The sequence below is a fragment of the Rhynchophorus ferrugineus genome, unplaced genomic scaffold, assembly GCF_030347505.1.
Source record: "Rhynchophorus ferrugineus isolate W39M unplaced genomic scaffold, kcgeb_rfMv2 rfM1, whole genome shotgun sequence".
Lineage (NCBI taxonomy): Eukaryota > Metazoa > Arthropoda > Insecta > Coleoptera > Curculionidae > Rhynchophorus > Rhynchophorus ferrugineus.
This window is the reverse complement of record NW_027472580.1, coordinates 41,126,919-41,145,501: the sequence shown is the minus strand read 5'-3', so window position 1 is coordinate 41,145,501 and position 18,583 is coordinate 41,126,919. Positions and strand designations below refer to the sequence as shown.

The window sequence follows — 18,583 nt, the reverse complement described above, 5'->3', positions numbered from 1 at the left end:
GCAATTATAAATTAAAATAATTTTGCAGTAATTTGATGCTAAACAATAGCAGCAATTAAAAAGCTTTAAAACAGACACTTTGCTGTTGAAGAAAATGCCGTTTAAGCTTATTTGTTAAAACCTATAAACTCCGGATTTTGACATCTAAACATTGATTTAGAAAGGCGGGTTTTATTCTAAAAGTAAAATAATGTTTTTAGTGAATTATAGAATATTTCATTAAGAATTTATTACGTCATCGCCTAGTTTGTGTAGTTATCGATTGGTACTTTTCACGGAAATAAGTACGAAACTTCAGAAGCTGTCATACTTGATTCATGCCAAAGATTCGATATAACTAAAAAAACAGCTGGCTTCTTTCCTTTTATAGATTATATTGTGACAAAATATTCGATTACCAATAATTTATGATATAATGGTGTATAACATGGGGAAAATGAACTAAGTTAGGTATCTCTTAATAAAAATAAAAGAAAGTGAAGAGTGAAATAAAGAGGTGCAAAAATTGTGAGGTGAATTTTTTACTACTTCAATGAGATGCAGAAAACTGATTGACATCACATAACCATATAAAAACAAAAAAAAATTAAAACAGGAACACATTAAGTTATTTATTAACAAGGAATTGTTATTATTACCCTGGAAAATGCTGTGGGTATGCCATTCACTTTTTAATCCTATCCCTAAAGATCCTTCCTATTTGATAATGAATCTCAAAGGCAAGCACCAATCTTTTTTTTTTCATAATTGATATTTCTGGATAGATTTCATACTTCTTGTATACAACAGATGTCATTTTATACATACGGTGCATCCGTTATGCTTGTATGTGCTTTATGTAATTTAAACAAATGATTATTTTGGTTCATTTCACCGAACCGATGCGTCATAGTGACATATTTTAATGACATTATCTATTAATTTTTTCTAAATAGGTAAAGATATATTGAATGGCGTATTATTAACAAGAGGGTTTTGTTAAGAGGTATTTGGAGGTTTTTTGTGGCTGATATTGGATCTTCGTGTAATGATAAAACCGCTGTATCGTCAGCATATGTTGTAACACTAGCGTTTCGTGAGGTCGGTAGGTCAGCGGTATACATAAGATGTAACAATGGGCCGAGAACACTGCCCTGCGGAACACCCGAATATATGGGATGTAGGTCAGTGTCACCCTTTTTAACAATAACATGTCTGTCTGAGAGGTACTATTTCAGCAATTGAAAGTGCGTATGGGGCAGAAGCTTTTTCAATTTAACGTGCAGTCCAGTGTGCCACACCTTGTCGAAGGCCTGAGAAATATCGAGAAATATAGCGGAGCAATATTTTTTATCGTTTAAGTTTTTGTTGATTTGGTTCACTAATCTATGTATTTGTTCGATTGTTCCGTGTTTATTACGGAAGCCAAATTGATGGTCTGGAATAATATTTCTCTGCTTTGCGATTAATTTTAACAAAGTTTTGCTATATAAGTCAATACTTAGGCTCATTTGGACCTATGGTATTGAACTGTGGGGTACTACCAGCAAATCTAACATAGATATCCTCCAGAGGTTTCAGAATAAAGTGTTGCGATGCCCCATATTACGTGCCCAACAAACTGATTGAACGCGATATCCCCTTAGAACTTATAACGAGTGTGATTCGAAGTGCTAGTGCGAAGTATTCTGAAAGACTATTAGTACATCCTAATGCATTCGCCAAACAGTTAAATGTGCGCGATGACAGTGAAGTGCATAGGCTCAAACGCAAACTACCATACGAACTGGTTAATAGACACATGAACAGTGAAATTTAATAATTTCTAGAATAAGTTAGAATAGTATCTAGAATAAGATTTAGATTATAAATTGTACAGCAGATCACTTACTGAAGTGATCTTCTACATATAAGGATGGTTATATTATATAACGGAAATCAAATAATTACACTTATTGCCCACGGGCAGATTGTTGACTTTCCAAGAGATTAATAAAGAAAAACAATTTTTGTGCAGAATGTAACAAGCCTGATAATTTAAAAAATAATAATCAATTTTTCAACGAATTCTAGTACAATAACTATTATGCCAGCTTGGTGACGCAGTGGTAAAGGCGATAGGACGGTCCTCCTATTGTTGCGATAGCCACGGGTTGGAATCCTGCTGGGGCATGGTGGTAAATTTATTTTTGTGACTGTTTAAAATTTGTAATTGTTCTAGGCAAGAGTGTAAAATCCAACAAGGAAAATGATCCCAGTCACGCCAGTAACCAGGCTGGGTAAGACCGGATATCTTCTGGGATGATTTCTAAAGTTGGTCACTCGCCAGTCGGTAGGATTAATGCTGAGGACCGTGGTTCGGAGCCAACGTTAAGCTTTAAGCCCAGTCCAGATAAACCCATAGTTGGTAAAAGCAGACTTTAAAATAAATATAAAAAAAACTATTATAATCAGGGGGCATAGACAAATAATATAACACCTGATATATACACAGTGTTTGTTTATTAATAAGGTGTTGAACACCTGAAATTCTTCGCGGAATAATGCCTGGATAGTTTCCAACCGGTTGTCGTCCCATTCTTTTACCAACACGCCCGCTAATTACATCAATGATGTTGGAGATGAAAATCTACTCACTCTTCACTCTGAAACTCGCCATGACGGTTTAAATACGTTGAGGGCTGGTGATTATGCTGGCCATGGAGATGTTTGATGATATCCTGATGCTCCTCAAACCAAGATTGAATCTTTTTGACTGTGTGTGTATGGGCGCATTATCTTTTTGGAATATGAAATGTGATATATGCTAGTCATAGTAAAAAGTTCGTGATATGATAAAGATAGTTTGATTTAGGAATGATATTAATTCGCAGTAATCACCCCATTTTTAAATATAGGATGCAGACAGTCTGAGTCGTAGGTCTCTTTTGGGGTTCTGCCATGACCATTGCATTACTTTTTTCGCCGCAGTGTTGGCTTCCAATATAAAAGGTCTCGCAGTCCTTGACCTTTCTGAAGCCCCCGCTGCACTGTTTTGTCGAAATACTATTACACAAGTAAATGTTTGTGTATACAAGTGTGTATATATGAGTTTTGCTATCACTTTTGCCGTAGTTTGGATAGCCAGTAGTTTTGTTATCTGGCCACAATCCTTTTTAATATTCACCGATCTCTGTCAGTTAACTTTGAGCTCCTCTACTATGCCTCTTTGCCGATGATGTTTTGCAAGAAAAATACTTAGAAGGGGATCTAAAACGGGTGATCTCGGTTTCATGTATATATGTGCTTCAGTTACACCAGCGGTCGAATATATAAAAGGAATTGATAAGTTTTTTAAAAATAATTTTGAGATATCTTGTAGTATTTTTTAATTTTAGTTGTTTACTGTGACTTTTGTAGCTTTTACTAAGGAATTATTATTAATATGGGTATATAAATATACGATATAAGTGTTTTTGTAGGAGGTAGATTTTTTAGGTCAGTTCCTAATAAGCTTGTTTTATCACGTCATTTTTACAGCAGTTACGGTAAAAATGATATGTTTTAGTGTTTTCCAAAGAATTGCTGTAATGTAGAAGTAGCTTTTAAAATTCAACTATAACAAACTGAATTGGGAATACCTTGTATCTTATATAAGCAGAAAATGGCTCGTTCGCAACAAACGTGCATTTCAGACTGGAGGACGATAGAAGTACATGTGGAGGGCATTGCTTAATAAAGATGTAATTCCTAACTGCAATTTAAATAGTAAGTCTTTCATTGAGGTCTATGTACATTGAATTGAAATACACTGTGTTTATTTACCATTTGAAAAGGAAATCATCGGTTCAGAATCAGAAGTTATTTCCAATTTCCACATTAAAAATTTCTAATAGAATTAGAAATAAATACGAATAAAAAGTTTTGAAATGAAGTAAATTGTAATATTTTCAAATTTAAATTTAATACCTGTTTCTATACAGATTATATAGTATTACATGAATCTGCAACTTCAACCTGGGTCAGACAAGGAATATGTACTATAACACCAAATAGGTCAAGAGATTTCTTGAATTGTTTTTTAATGAAATAAATTGTGATATTTTAATTGGTATTAAATACTTTCACGGTATAAATAAGAAAGACAAAGCTTTCTAAGCCTTCTTAGAAATAAGTTTTTTTTATTGGGGCAATGCAGATTTTTTTCTTATTTCATATATTATATATTTCTCAATGTATGTTGTGTATATTATATTGAAGTGTTGATAGTTTGGGAAATAAAGATTATTAAATTAAATTTAAATCAATAACAATGTACATTTAGGAAGTAAGTTTTCACAAATCAAGCTACATATATACTCATACGAGATGTGAAAATGTTTTTTTTTATTAATGTTGACAGAAAGGATGTGTTTTACGTAGATAATATTTAATATCTTCAATTATTCCAGTATAACATATTTCCGGTATATTCCCATTTAGTATTATATTATTAGCCTAATGGAAATTTTTCCCTATTTGTTAAACGTTAATTGTGCGATTAGATGTCAGTTTTTCATTTTGTTTGTTTATTAGATTAGATAGTGAGGTTTCTTTAAAATTTTATTTATGTATTGTTATTATGTATATGTTTTTATAAAGATTTGAAATTAAAATATATTTTTAAAATGTATCGCTTGTGATGCTCTGTGCCGTTCTGAAACACATAATTTAGCCGCTGCTTTTTATCTAGTAGTTGGCCTTCTATGTCTGGCAATTCTATGATGCTGCAATTCTATGGGTACTATCGCTCGTGAAATGTTAAATCGTTGATCTGTATCGTCACAGATGCTCCGGATAACCGAGTACCAACAATTTACCCTCTTTCGAAGTCTGTGTTATCACACATTTTACAGATCGCTTATTTTAATCGTCGCAGAATAAAACGTATAATAAAAATCAGCAATACGTACGTGTCGCATTATTGGGGCGGAAGCAGTGTTGCCAATATTTTTTAAATTAATTACATCTTACATTACATATGCTTAGTACAATCTTAATTTACAAATTAATTTATTACTACTGTTTTGTTAATAAGTTAATATAATTGCAAGGCCAGTACGAGATTATTACAACAATATCTATTTCCCAAATAAAAATAAAATCAATCTACTTAATCTAAACTTAAGAATACATTTTTACACTAAACAAGTTCGTCTGGTTTGGTTCGCTTCAATCTTTTGATTTCCTGTGTGTTGGCCAGTAGCTGTATTGCTTCCAAGTTACCTTATTTCATGTTCTAAGGCGAAATCTTGGATCACTGCGTGTATCCATTTGATTCCGAGGTCATCTTGCAGCTTTTCGTTGGTTACATAGCGATAAGCATCGGTAATTAATCGTAGAATTTTGTTTTATGTCCGTTGGATTACTAGTTGGTTTGATGTTTTAGTCCAACCCCATATTTACACCCCGTAAGTCCAAATTAGTTTTTTACTTGACTGATAAACCAATCTCTTTGATTTTAGGTCAAGTTGAGAATATCTTCTGACTAGCCAGTACAGTTGGTTGACTTTGAGTTTAATGTGCTCTGATTTTTGTCTAACATGATGTTTCCAATTTAACTTACCATCGAGATATATTCTGGGGTATTTAGTTAATTCTGCTTGGGGAATGGAGCATCCATTAAGTAATACAACTAGGTTTTTGTCATTTCGCCGCAACGTAAAATTAACATATACAGATTTGGAGCTATTAAACTATATTTTCCAGTCTCTAGTCCATGTGTAGATCTTGTTGACTGCTTCTTGTACTTTTTCTACAGCCTTAGACAGAGATACATCTTTTGCCATTATAACTGCGAGACTAATTTTTTTTTCGAAAAGATATGATTCCAGTAAACGACAGTAATTCCGCGGTAGTAATTTGCTCATTTTGTAGATTAATCCCAAATGCCTTACTCGGTCAAAAATTTGTAAGACGCCCAGGAAATAGGGCAGTATTTCTTTCCTTTAACTGCCTTTTCAACAACCGCTGTTACTTTGTGCACTTGGTCTATTGTCGAGTGGTGATTTCGAAGTTTAACCTCGAAATCTAGTATTAAGCGGTTTAATACGTTTTAGCAGCATTTTCTAAAATAATTTTGATATAGCATGTAACAGCGAAATAGACCTGTAAAATCCAACTTGTTCTGCCGATTTGTCAGGTTTTTTAAGCATAATTATTCAAGCAATGTCCAGGAACCTTTTTACGATTGAGGTTTTTGTCAGCTTCTGTGGCTTCTTCAACTTCAACTTTCATTGGAGAAACCAGATTTACAGCTATGTCGGGCTGATAAACAGGATTTATATTTATTGCAGATTCTATATCATTTGGTTGGAATACGTTAGCTAAATGTTCTGCGAATAATTCAGCTTTTTCATCGCTGCCTCGAACCCATTCATTTTGACCATTTTTAATAGGCGGTACTCTAATAATTGGTCTTTTAAATCTCCGAGTTGTTTTTTCATATTCATGGCAAGTAATCTTTGTCTGCTTCCGGCCTTAATTCACTTATATATTTTTCGAAGCAACTCAACTTATATTCCTTAATATTAATTAAAAAACAAGTCTGATTCTATTAAATATTGTTTTGTTTATAGCGTTTCTGGTTCTGTGCCATACTCTTCTACCTTTTTCTTTATCAATTCACTAATTTCAAGGGGGTAATTTACCTCATATTCTCATTTCTCTCTTGATGTCGGGGTGTGTTGCCAATATGAATTATATCTTAAATAATAATGGCTGATTTATTGGAAGGACTATATATTACATGGTGTTTCATATTAGTTTGTATTTCCCCTGTATCTGCACCAGTTATACATATTAACTATTTCAATTCTGTTAATATTTATATAAATTAAAGATTAATGAATATATACAATACCAAATGAATGTTAATCCAATACTTCATTTGGAATTACGATTACATTTCAGTTGAACTTTTTGTATTCATATGAGGTAGCTCGATAAAGATCAGTCACGCTGAATAATAATTACAAAAGGTTCAACAAAGTAGTATGGTATAGCACTTCAATTGGAATAGGAATAAATAGATTGTCATTATGTATACAACCAATAAACTAATTTAAATTTTTGATCAAAAAAGAATCTATACCCTAGGCTCTTCAATAAATTTGTTAACAGTATAAACATCATATATTTATCAACAGTACTATTAAAAAAATTAACATAGTTTTGATATCCCATCTTTTAAGATCACATTTTCATGATTAATTTAAATTTAATTTAGAAAATTTAAAGGCATAACAAGTTGTGTACATAATGTGACAAAAATATATTCAAATGAGACTTTTAATAGGATTTTGTACGTCATTGCATCACTATGAATGAGACTTTAATCTACCACTATACTTAGGAATTAAAATACGAAGCTCAGAAGTGATGTGAATCCGACTTTAATGTTTAAGAAAGACAATTTTCATCAATGTAAGTGGTAGTATTTTTTGTTTTCTAGGTCTTCCGAAAAACCTCCTCTACAGTATTGTGATTCCTAAATATGAGCTCTATAAATTTGTTTTTATCTTCGTTTCCGCAAATTTGCATTTCATTTCCATGAATGTATGAAAAAAACGTATTTAAGTTTTAATTATTGACATGCCATTTAGAACGGTTAACAGGAGCCAGCTTAGTTTCGAAGTTATTTCAGACAGCATTTCGGTTTTCATGTTTGTTATTTCATCTCCTGATTTTCAATCCCAAAACTCTCTTTGCGCTTTCTCTTAAAATAGCACTGTGGAGTGTCCAAAACTTCGGCTTTATTAAAATGAATATTGTGACTCAGTGTTCATCCAAAACTGACTGTATAGTGTATCCATATCTTACACATGTTCTTGTATCCGTATACTTATTATCCTCTCAGTCTCCTAATTTTCCACAATAACAATGAACCTTGCACATACTTGTTACATCTTTAGTTTTTAGATTTTTAGTGCTGTTCTGGGGAGTGCTTTGTTTTCATAATATTCCATGAACACGTCAATTATAATAGACGGAGGAATCTATAGTGACTCTGAATGTTTTCAAAAATTTTCCAGGAACAATGGAAAAATGCTGATGAAAGAAATAGGAAAAAAATAGTATTTTATGAAAGCGAAATTATGAGAGGAATCTCCGAAAAGAGGTCTGTTATTTTTTCTATTTTTTGAATTATTTCTATTTATTGTATTTTATAATATCTGCCCCTTCTTCGAAAAAATAAGTTGCCATCAAGTGATTAAAGCGTAATGATTAAAAGTAAAAAACACTAGGATTAAAGAGCCGTCCTTATCAAATCAAACTAATGGGAAGTTGAATATAAATTACTGTTCAATTTGTTCCATAATTCGACGATTCTCTGGTTATGCCAAAGGAAATCCACAAACTTCAGAAAATTTTACTAACGCGACACTCTGAACACTCAGCTAAAATGTTTAGAGTCAAATAAGAGAAAGCCTACGAGGACAATTTATAAGTGTCAGCCATATGTCCTATTGCCTTTTGGCTCTAGACTGGCTTTTCAAACCAACACTTGGCTTCGCCAATGCACCGAAGACCCTACCTCCACTAAGCTCTCCTCGGAGCCATTAGCGAGGCGGAGCACCTTGATGCAGATCGTGTTCACCTTATCTTACCTTTCCCCATAAACTTTACCACATTTTTCAAAACTAGATGAACTCCCTGTTTATCGTACCCCCGTGTCTTACGACCTATTACCCTAGCAGATATGAGTGCTGCCACCCAAATCTTCTCTCTGCCTGAGAATGGATACCTGATGGTTTTCTACCATTACCGTTTTCTGTTCTAATGGACACGCTTTTACCTAGAAGTTAGCTTGTTTCCAGTTACTGAGGTCTCAGGTTTGTTCCTCGCGTGCGATCGCATGTAGTAGATGCCCTTATCCCAACCTTCGAATTTTTCAGGCCATTTCTATCCTAAAGTTTAGTTTCAATCAAAACTATTACCATAATTTATTATTTATGTCCTCTATTTATTCTATCCATTATTAAGAAAAACACCTTCTTTCCAAAATGACTGTTCCTCTTCATTTCGTCCCTCGAGATTTCGGTCAGTAGGGCACTTCACTGAAGGTAGAACCCTTTCTGGTCTGTGGTACCAGGGATTTAAGCATGATACCCGTTCTATCGGGTTATCCGCCTTTAGTCGGTCGCCAGAGCCTCGTTGACAGGGCTAGTGCATAACATAACTCCGCGCAGGTGATGTTGACTTTTGCTCTTGCTCCCCTACACCTACGAGGACAGTGAAGAAACAATAAAAAAAACTCCGTTGGAAGTAGTTAATGGGCTAAAAGAAGATAAAACGTATTTAAAGCATCAAAAATATATCGATCAGTTGTAAAATGTCCTATTTTTGTACGTAATAATATGGCCCTGTTAAATCCAGGTATGGGGATGTTCTACGAAAAGAAAAAGATAAAATAAAATTTTTCAGAACAAAATCTCTAAGAGGCATGTAGATGTCTAAAGGTCGTAGATGCACCCAGTTACTATGGGCTATAAATTAGTTATAAATATGTTTTTTTAATTCGAAACTTTATCGATCGATAGCCGATACTTTTCTCATTTCTTATGCATTTTACGGATTACATCTCGAAACAACGATGTATCTTTTGAATACCTACCTACGAATCGACCCATTTTTTCAATATCTTTATAAGAAGTGAAACGCTAGTCAGAGGCCACGACTCATATGTCGGAACAGTGCTGAAAAATAACACTGTTGTATCTTTGCTCGTTTGGCCGTTTTTTTGTGCAGTGCTTGACTCAAACCCATAGTCAATAGCGATCTCCAATGATAGTTTCATTAGGTCTAAGCAGCTTATAGTACTACTGATTCTATAGTACTATATTTCTATAGTAGCTGAGCTTATAGTACTAGATTCTACCAAAAACAGAGTTTGGAGCCATGGATATTCGGCTTTGCCGTTGACGCTGATGCATGAGCAGGTCATCACCAGTATCAATACGATTTAAAAAACCTTGCCGACTTTTTTTTTAAAGAAATATTTCACATAACCAAACGCATTTCAGTGTCTCTTAGCTGAAATTCATACGGCACAAAATATCCAAGCTCTTGGATCATTCCCATATTCTTCAAGCGATTGGATATCGTTTCTTGTGTAAATCTCAACAATTCTCCATATTCATCATCGACTAATGCATTTACGTCTTCGTCTTCAAAAATGTTTGGCTCTCTATGTTCGGTGTTACAGTTCTAAAACGTCGAAACCAGAATTCACATTTTGAAATCGATGAAGCATGGTTGCCATAAAATTCACACAGCATTCCATGACCTTCAGCCGCCTTTTTTAAAATTGAAGCAAAAAAGTAAAACCTGAAAACGCGATTTATTCGGTACCAATTCAGGCGTTTTCGACCCAGTGAAAAAATGGTTTGTCAGCGAGACTTCAACATTAATTTGGTTACAAATGTCCTCAATTCGCCTTGATATACAGTAACATAACAGCAACAGTACTATTGTAATTCAGGTATTCAGATACCGACCGTTACTCAAGAAATTGGATTTTCCTGGATATATATTATATTATACGATTAGTACTGCACTGTTATCTGAGAATAGTGTTAATATTGCGATATCTAAAAAATAGACGTCTTTGTCGCTTTATATCGTCTCTTATTCCCTTTAAATAAAATAGTTTTTAAAGCAAATTAATAGTTTTTATTTTTAATACCCTTTCTCACATTATAACTGGCGCAGTCAATAGGATTCTGGGGTGATCATATGGCTTTGTTGTTCTCTTTTGAATTCATTTGGCTAATCTGAATAAAATTATTTATCAAAAAAATATAGGTTGACATTGGGTTGGCAATGTAACTAAATGGAGTATGGCAGCTTAAAGTGTAAGATCACAAAATGTGGATTAAACTATTCCAATTAAGAAACATTCAAGCTTTGAAAAACAGCCCTAGTCCGTGGATTCCCAGCACATCACAGATCAAGGTATGGGGTCAACAACCTAGTCTAGTAGAATTTGTATAGAAGCTTGCAGTTCAGGTTGAAGTAGTTTAGTAGCTTAGTTTCTTAGCTGTAGATCTTCAAAAGCAAATTGGCGGGCGAAGGTATAGGCGATATTCGAATATAATTTTAAGCTGCCCAGACTTTGAAAAACACCCCTAGTCAGTGGATTTTCAGCACATGCACCCAGTTCAAGGTGTAAGGCCACCAAAGGCGAACTGAAGTTGCTGATAATTAACATAGTCTACTGGAATTTGTATAGAAGCTTGCAGTACAGAATGAACGGCCACAAAAGGCGGGCGAAGCTATAGGCGATATTCAAACAATTTTAAGCTGTCCAGACGGTACAACGACCACGTCTATCCATGTGGTTTTTTATTATACAATTAGTACTGCATTGGCTACGGACTGCACTATAATGTTAGGGTCCGACTCTTAAGAATGGTGTTACCAGTGAGATATCTAAAAATAGACATCGGAAGGTTTTTTACCCGCCTTTTCAACAATAAAATAGTTTTTCAAGTAAATTAACAGTCTGTGTATGTTAAGTTATGTACCTAGTTTTTAAATTACAATGTATGGTTAGGTTTTAAATAACAATAAATTAATTTAAAAAATCCATGTTTCAATGAAATTATACAGATTGAAAAATAAATGAAAGAATAGACATATGGTTCTCAAACAGTTTTATTGAAATTGTACATTATTTTGTTCAATATGGTCAAATTCCGTTCTGTAAAGCTAGCGAAATAAAATCGACTTGAAGCCGTTTTGTTACGAAAAAGTAAACGTTCTGAATCATTAAAGAAGAGAACGCATCTAAGTGGCGTACTAGCTCGAATCAACTATCAACAGTATTGGGTACAAGAACTTCATCGACGTCCAGCGTAACGAAAGTTTCTTCTGTAGTATCTAGAAAGTAAGATATCTGGCTCAAAAAAGATTCTAGATATACTAGACTGTTCACTAAATTTGTCAAGAGTATAAACATCATATATTTATCAACAACAGTATTAATTTAACGCATTTTTTATATCTCATCTTTTAACATAACCAATTTTTTATGATTAATTTAAATTTGATTTGGAACTTTTAAAGGCATAGCAAGCGTGTACACAATGTGACAAAAAATACTTTCAAGTTGGACTTTTAACAGGATTTTGTACGTCATTTCATCACTAGAATAAACCTTAAATTGAACACTATGGGCAGAATCAAGATAAGAAGCACTGAAGTGATGTGAATCCAACTTCAAAAGTTTAAGAAAGGCCATTTTCATCAAAGCAAGTGATAGTATTTCTTGTTTTATGAAATATATGAAAAAAAAGTAGTCAAGTACCTACCCCTGCTTATGTTTTCTCTTAAAATAGCGTTGTGGAGTGACTAAAACTTCGGCTTTATTAAACTGAACACTGTGACTCGTTGTTCATCCAATCGTGACTGGACTGTATATCCATATCTTACACATGTTCTTGAATCCCTACTATATACTTATTACCCTCTCAGTCTCCTAATGTATACTTTTCCAGTACAACAGTGAACCTTGCACATACTTGTTATATCCTTAGATTTTAGGCTTTTAGTGGAGTTCTGGTAAGTGCTTTGTTTTGTGTGAGTGAAAAATGGGGATGAAAGAAATGAAAATTTAAAAAAAAATGTTTTAGGAGAGCCGAGAAGTTCCTAGAAGAGCTTTGTTATTTTTTCTACTTTTTGATTATTTCTATTTATTTTATTTTATAATACTCTTTTTTACTAACTTTAGATAATGCCGGATTAGATATAATACTTAAATTGGTGGAACTTCTGAGTAAACGCCGTTTCTAAAGGTTAATGCCGACTCGTCACTTATTATACACAATATAAAATAATATAAAAATAAATGAAAGAATAGACGTATGGTTCTCAAACAGTTTTATTGAAATTGTACATTATTTTGTTCAAGATGGACAAATAATTCTGCTCGACTTTACTCCTATACTTAAAGATAGACCGATCGCAAATTCTTTGACTAGAAAGATAGTTAAGGCATTCAGGAAATATCACAGTATCACAAGATTCCTTGTAATGGTTTAATTGTACGTCCTTAAAAGGTAGGAAATATTCCTTCCTGCCCGGCTTTAACGAATGCAACGAATAGTGGTTAAATATGGTTAAGGCGTTTTTTGTCGATATAAAACTTTTCGAATTCTCGCCAATCGCGCTCACCTTTTCCGTTCTGTAAAGGTAGCGAAAGAAAATCGACTTGTCGGATTTGGAGCCGTTTTTTATGAAAAAGTAAACGTTCCGAACCATCAAAGACGAAAACGCGTCTAAGTGACGTACTAGCTCGAACCAAGTATCAGCAGTTTTGGGTACAATAACTTCATCGACGTCCAGCGGAACTACGTACTTGGAGTTTAGGTTTTTGTAAAAGCATTCGTTATATGCAACTATTTCGTAACGGCGGCGTTGCCAGGTAAATTTGTTGAAAGTTTCTTCTGCGTTATCCAGCAAGGGAAAGGTTTTTAAATCGAACATATCCGGCTCGCTTGAGGCGTACCTAAAAATCAATTAAACAATGTTTCCTGGCGTATGCTCGAGTTTGATTAAATCACCTACCATTTTAACAGTTTTTCGGTGTACATGTGCGCTTTTTCATAAAAAATGTAGAAATGATCGGCTCCCAATATCTTATTTATCTCGAACCATTGTATCAAATATTTGAAGATATCGTCTTTAAATAGCAATGGCTTTATGCATACTGTAAAATTTCTCTGTGTTGAATCGGGTTCATTCAATTTATGGTATTGCATGGGCATCTGACATGGCTTGGTTGACAGAAATACTTTAGAAATTTTCTTGAAAATCGGCAACCTGCAAAAAATTACATTTTCTTATTAGTTTCTATTGCTTTTAGAAAATAACTATATATCTGAAAAACTAATTTTAAAAACTTAACATATTTATTTTAAGAATAGTAGCATTTTAAGAATAAGTAAATATTTTTAAATTATTATTCCGATTTTTATTTGATTTCTAACATTTTACAAGATGATACATTTATTAGCTAGTTTTAAAGGACAGTTCTAATTTTTATGCCTTTAACAACATTTTATTACTATGTAAGTATAAAAAGAGCAAAACCCAAAACTGACAAATAAGCGAGGAGACTGAAAAGGACTTGCAGAAGAACTCGGCAATCCCATTCAGCTGTGTATACCACTGAGAAGCTGAAAAAGCTTGTCATATATATCCAGTAAGCTGTTGGGAATAATGCCCCTGAAATTAAGAAAAAAACAAAGAAAAATAGAGAAATTAAGAGAAAGAATCAATTATCTTAAAGAAGTTTAGCAAATGATAGATGAGAAACGAAAACTACGAAAAATGGTAACAAAATACATTATCTGAAAATAAAAATAGGTTAAATAATGTAACACAAAAATTGAAAAGGGAAATATCGTATTGCATCGAATGTCTGTTGAGGCCAGGTCATAATTGGAAATACACACAGAAAAACAGCTAGAAAAATTTATATAGCATCGGCTCGTTGTTGAGTGCTACGGATAATGCAGGTGTCAGGCGTAAACGAAACGTGTAAGAAGTTAGATCTGGTGGAAGACTCCTAATTGTAACTATCGCCATAAAACTCAAGAAGACACGATACCGTTGCGTCTTTCCCTCTCTGAAAATCTGAACCAATTGGTATGCACAGAAACATCAGTCAGGAAGAAAATTAATCAGTAACAGAAAACAGAATTAGTCAAAGAATAGAAACAGAACAGTCATCAGCAGAATATAAATCAATGCCGATATTCACGAATCAAGAAAAAGAGTCAACCACCAATTAAGAAAACAGATGATTTTCGTCAGCGAACAAGATCACAACAAACAGAACGGTAGAGCTCTTATTAGTCACTTCATATAATCAACAGTTGGGTTCTAGAATGGAATCGATATGAACTAAACCAAACATACGATTTAGTAAGTACATTTTTAACTCATTTCATAATTATCTTCATCATACGTATCTACTTTTATACATTTTCCATTTTTCTTCTTTTCCTTCATATGCTTGTTTTAATATTAATAGTTTTAACAAAATAATTCGTCTTTGCGCAATAATTCATACAAAGAAGGGATTGAAATAAATTGTATTTTTTTACAATATTGTTTTCTTGAAGAACAAAAAACTGAAGTGTTCGGCGATCATTTGGAATAAACTTTCAAACAAAATTAAACTGAGTTTAAACATAATATACCGATCACCGAGTGCGAAGATGTTCCGATTAAACTTCATACGCCACAAGAAGTCTCCAAAGTTATAAAAAGTGTTATAAGTCTAAAGAAAGCATCGAGATATGTCTTAATAACTAGACAAGTGCTGAAAAATATACCAACAAAAGCAATTTTAAGACTTACTAACTGGATTAATGCAGCATTCCGATTAAAGCATGTCCCGAATTAAGCAGATCATCAAGTGAACTTAAATATTATCGACCAATTTCAATTTTAATGTTCAAAGTATTTGAAAATACTAGTTTTTTTTTACTCTTTGTGATTCCACAATCTGCCCTATAGGCAATAAATATTTCTTATATCTATATTATATTTACATGGCATGCAGAAAATCACTTCATTAAGCGATCTTCTGTATAAAATATTATCTTAATTAATTAGTCTTATTCTAAAGCTTATTTAAAATCTACATATGTCCAGTAATCACATCAGGTGGTGTTAAACGTTTTAGTCTACGCACTTCACTATCATGTCGCATATTTAGCAGATTAGCGAGTACATTGGGATGCACTGACACTCTTTCGAAGTACTTCACACAAACACGTTGAATTACACTCGTTATAGGTTCTAGAGGAATATCGCGTCGTATCACTTTATTTGAAATATAGTACGGAGCATCAACAACGGCACGCAACACTTTATTTTGAAACCGTTGAATGATGGATATATTAGATTTGCTAGCGGTACCCCATAGTTGGATTCCATATGACCAAATAGGCTTGAGTATAGACTCATACAGCAATACCCTGTTATAATGATAACTTGGATTTAGGCCCGATGAGCCAATATATTTTATATAATTTCAGTCGAAGTTGTTTACGTTTAGAGAGTATGTGCTTCTTCCAGGTTAGGCGTCGATCTAAGTGCATACCAACATATTTAACTTGCTCTGCTTGGGGGAGTTGACGACGATTCACTGGTGGACATGTTCTTCTACGCAGGGTAAACGTTACATGGGTGGATTTTGTTTCATTGGCTTTATTGCACCATGTCTTCAACCATAATTGTATTTGATCCAGGTGGGTCTGTAGGTTTATTGATGCTGTGACCGGATCTTCATGGGATGCCAATATTGCTGTGTCGTCTGCGTATGTTGCCACAGTAGTTATTTTTGTGGTGGGCAGATCGGCCGTTTACAGAAGATACAGTGCTGGATTCAGTACACTATCTTGCGGAACTCCTGAATATATGGGATTTAATTCGGTATGTTCATCGCCTTGATTTACAATAAAATGTCTATCAGTGAGATACGATTTTAGTAACTGATAGTCCGGATGAGGAAGAAGTTTCGTTACTTTAACCTGCAAGGCTGTATGCCATACTTTGTCAAAAGCCTGAGATATATCTAGAAAAGCAGCCGAACAATATCTTTTGGCATTTAGGTCAGTGTTTATTTTGTTTACAAGTCTGTGCACTTGTTCTATAGTCCCATGCTTATTGCGAAAGCCAAACTGATGTTCTGGAATAATTTTTCTTTTTTCTATTATATAGTTTAGCTTCTTGATGTATAGTTTCTCGAAAACTTTCGAGATTATTGGTAATAAACTTATAGGCTGGTAGGAGGTCACATCTTCTGGTATTATTCCTGGTTTAAGAATCATTAGTAGTTTAGCTACTTTCCAGATGCTAGGGAAGTAATTAATTCGTAGCATATCATTAAATATAAATGTTAATAGGTTCATACACTTTTCTGATATTTCTTTTACTAGTAATTAAGTCATAACCAGGAGCTTTTTTAATATTAATTTCTCTCATTATTGTTTGGAAAATACTAGTAATATTCAAAATAAGTAGAAAATATCTAAAACCTGCGAATCAGTTTGGTTTTATGAAACATTGAACAATTGGCCAGGTAGAGAGAATCACAGACATTATTAAAAAAACCTAGGAAGAGAAAAAAGTTTGCTCAGCTATATTCTTCAACGTAACCCAGGCCTTCGACAAAGTCTGATTTAAGGGGCTCATGTATAATATTCATTAAATGTTACCGAAGCAAAACAATGAACTCTTAAACTCCTACATCCCTGCCAGGATGTTTAAAAGCAAACAAGGGGAAGCTTATTCAACGATGAAAGAAACAAAAAGAGGTTAATAGCAAAGCAGTGTTTTGAGTCCTGCTTCCTACAAACTCTATACATATAACATACAGACATACAGATATGAGACAGTAGTGAAAAATTCAGAAAACGGCAACACGCAACAAGTAATAATATAAATAAATGGATCAAGACCTGAACCATAAAAGTCAACGAGAGTTGATCAAGAGTCAGTAGATCATAGAGTCAACGAGTCAGCGTATATTGAATTCATCTATAACCAAACTATTCATATAACATTATATATGAATAATACTATTATCCCATACAGTAAAAATGCTAAGTACCTTAAACTAAATCTTTGTGCAAAACTTAGTTGCAAAGACATAAAATATTGAAATACAAAAAAATTTATCTGGTTTATCTTGGTTATCTGGAAGAAAATGTAAATTATCCGTACATAATAACTTGCTGATGTGTAAGCAAATTATAAAACCAATATAGACATACGGGATTCAGTTATGCGGATATTTTGCGAGAAGTAATATAAACATAATATAAGTAGTTCAGAATAAAGCCCTAAAAAGTATTGTGGATGCAGCCAACAATAGGAACAATTACTTAACCAATATCTTCCGATACAACTATTAAGAGAGGAATTAAGAGATTCACAACAAGACATAAGGAAAGACTCCACTCCTATGTTAACACTGAAGTGCAGCAACACTTGTGTAACACTGAACTACGACGCAGACTCAAGAGAACCAAATCGTATAATCTTGTGTAGTTGTGTAGTGAAGTGTACTAAATGGTAAAAACGCTGAAAACGTGCTACTAACTTTTGTTTCAATAGAGACTAAGTAAGGCCCTTCCTAGATAAGTACTTAGTTTTCTCAATGTTCAAGGACAAATTGTAACTTAGTGGCAATGCCTAGTAATAATGTATTGAAACTATTTCTATAGTCTATTCAAAGTTATTTTGTACATACATCATCTACATTTGTGACGTCAAAACGTCGCAATGTTGCCGCATCAACTGTGAGTTTTAGTTCAGTTTGGCTTTGACATACAACAAAATTCTAATCTAAATAAAATAATTGAACAAAAATGTTATCAAATATAATTTATTTTAATATTATAGTATATTTTAAAACTACAGTTATTCAAAATATTAGTTATTATTACTATTTTCACAGGCTCATTCGTTTACGTGTTCAAAATTACCACACAGCATTCTGTCCCTTTCTAACTAGAAATGAGATTGATGAGAATTAAAATGAGAAGGAAAATATTGCCTGATTCGA

General features: G+C 33.4%; 1 protein-coding gene across 1 annotated transcript in view; it reads right to left on the bottom strand.

The window, feature by feature from the left end:
• Positions 1 to 12,862: 12,862 nt before the first annotated feature.
• LOC143197261 (uncharacterized) overlaps positions 12,863 to 18,583 on the bottom strand; it is a 35,958-nt gene continuing 30,237 nt past the window's right edge. The window contains exons 3-4 of the mRNA XM_076405570.1: positions 13,567 to 13,821; positions 12,863 to 13,507 (exon numbers count right to left, since the gene is read on the bottom strand). Coding sequence (XP_076261685.1) covers positions 12,871 to 13,507; positions 13,567 to 13,821 — 892 coding nt within the window. The 3' untranslated portion in view covers positions 12,863 to 12,870. The remainder of the gene's footprint in view (positions 13,508 to 13,566; positions 13,822 to 18,583) is intronic.